This window comes from Helobdella robusta (genome assembly GCF_000326865.2).
Source record: "Helobdella robusta unplaced genomic scaffold HELROscaffold_3, whole genome shotgun sequence".
Taxonomy (NCBI): domain Eukaryota; kingdom Metazoa; phylum Annelida; class Clitellata; order Rhynchobdellida; family Glossiphoniidae; genus Helobdella; species Helobdella robusta.
Genome location: NW_008704501.1, coordinates 1,418,624 through 1,419,768, shown reverse-complemented (window position 1 = coordinate 1,419,768; position 1,145 = coordinate 1,418,624). Strand labels below are relative to the sequence as shown.

At 32.6% G+C, this 1,145-nt stretch overlaps 1 protein-coding gene across 1 annotated transcript; it reads right to left on the bottom strand.

Moving 5' to 3' along the window:
- Nucleotides 1-413: 413 nt before the first annotated feature.
- On the bottom strand, nucleotides 414-880 carry HELRODRAFT_161106 (hypothetical protein; the record flags this gene model as incomplete). The annotated part of the gene is made up of 2 exons (XM_009021068.1): nucleotides 414-502; nucleotides 637-880. 2 exons carry the CDS (start codon nucleotides 878-880, stop codon nucleotides 414-416), a joined length of 333 nt encoding a protein of 110 aa, XP_009019316.1.
- Between the last annotated feature and the right edge of the window lie 265 nt (nucleotides 881-1,145).

The window sequence follows — 1,145 nt, the reverse complement described above, 5'->3', positions numbered from 1 at the left end:
AGAAAATTATGCCGAAGTTATTGAAATGCAGACGATGACGACACGATTTAGTCGTATGAAGACGTTGAACGACAAGTTTTGATTTCTTGAAGACAATATACCTAATTTCAATATTTTTTGCAACATGTTTGTTTTAAATCCGCTCGAAGGTAGAAATCTGGTAATTCGTTTGCTTTATCTATGTGCACATGCATGTGATGAGGTGGAACTGGCGTGGAAATTTGCGTCACGCACTCAATTGTCTCAACTCAGTAACATGTGGTGGTAGTGGCGAAGATTTAAAGAACAAGTTTTAGTGCGTTTTTGTATTGCTCAAAAGTTGAATTTTAAAAATCTAAATTTGAATTAAAAAAAATTAAATTTTATGTCATAAAAATGAGAAAGGTATAAATTTTTTTTCAACATATTTAAAACTAAGCACGAATTACAAATAAAATGTTGAAAGTTTTACCTACCCTTCTCTGCGATTTTCCTATTGTACCGGCCATCATCTTTACGAAATCTTAAATAATTTATTTCATTGTTATTAATTAACTTTTAGAAATCTTTAAATGCAATTTAGATAAAAAAAACAATTATGTTTTTTTTGATTTCAAATATAAAAAACTAAAAAGTTTGTAGATAGATAAGATGAACCTTCATAGAATATCCTGTCTTTGATGACAACACCAACCGTCTTCATCATGATGTCAAGATCCGGATCAGTAACATGGATGCCGACGTCCCACAGTGTTGCTCTCAACTCGTCCCTGTCGATGTAGCCGTTGCAGTCGCGATCCATGGCGGTGAAGAGGGGTCTGCAGTCCATTTCCTGGCTCATCAAGCGTGCTCCAGATCGGAACACGGAACTCTTCCTTCGACCCATCCGAAAATTTGCCATTATATTTTAATTTTGGTTAAGATGGTGAAAACACAAGCGATGCAACAAAAAATAAATGGAAATATTATTCGAATGCTGATGCTTTCTACGAAACGATCAAATAAATTTTTTGCTCTTATTTATATTAACGTTTCTTATAACAATTAGATTTGCTGAAGTCAAAAAACATTATTTGATTAGCTTTCAAGTTAATTTTTTTGTATTTTACAATTGGCTAACAACGAAGATTAAACTTTAATTTGGTAACAACTTTAAAAACTTCGTT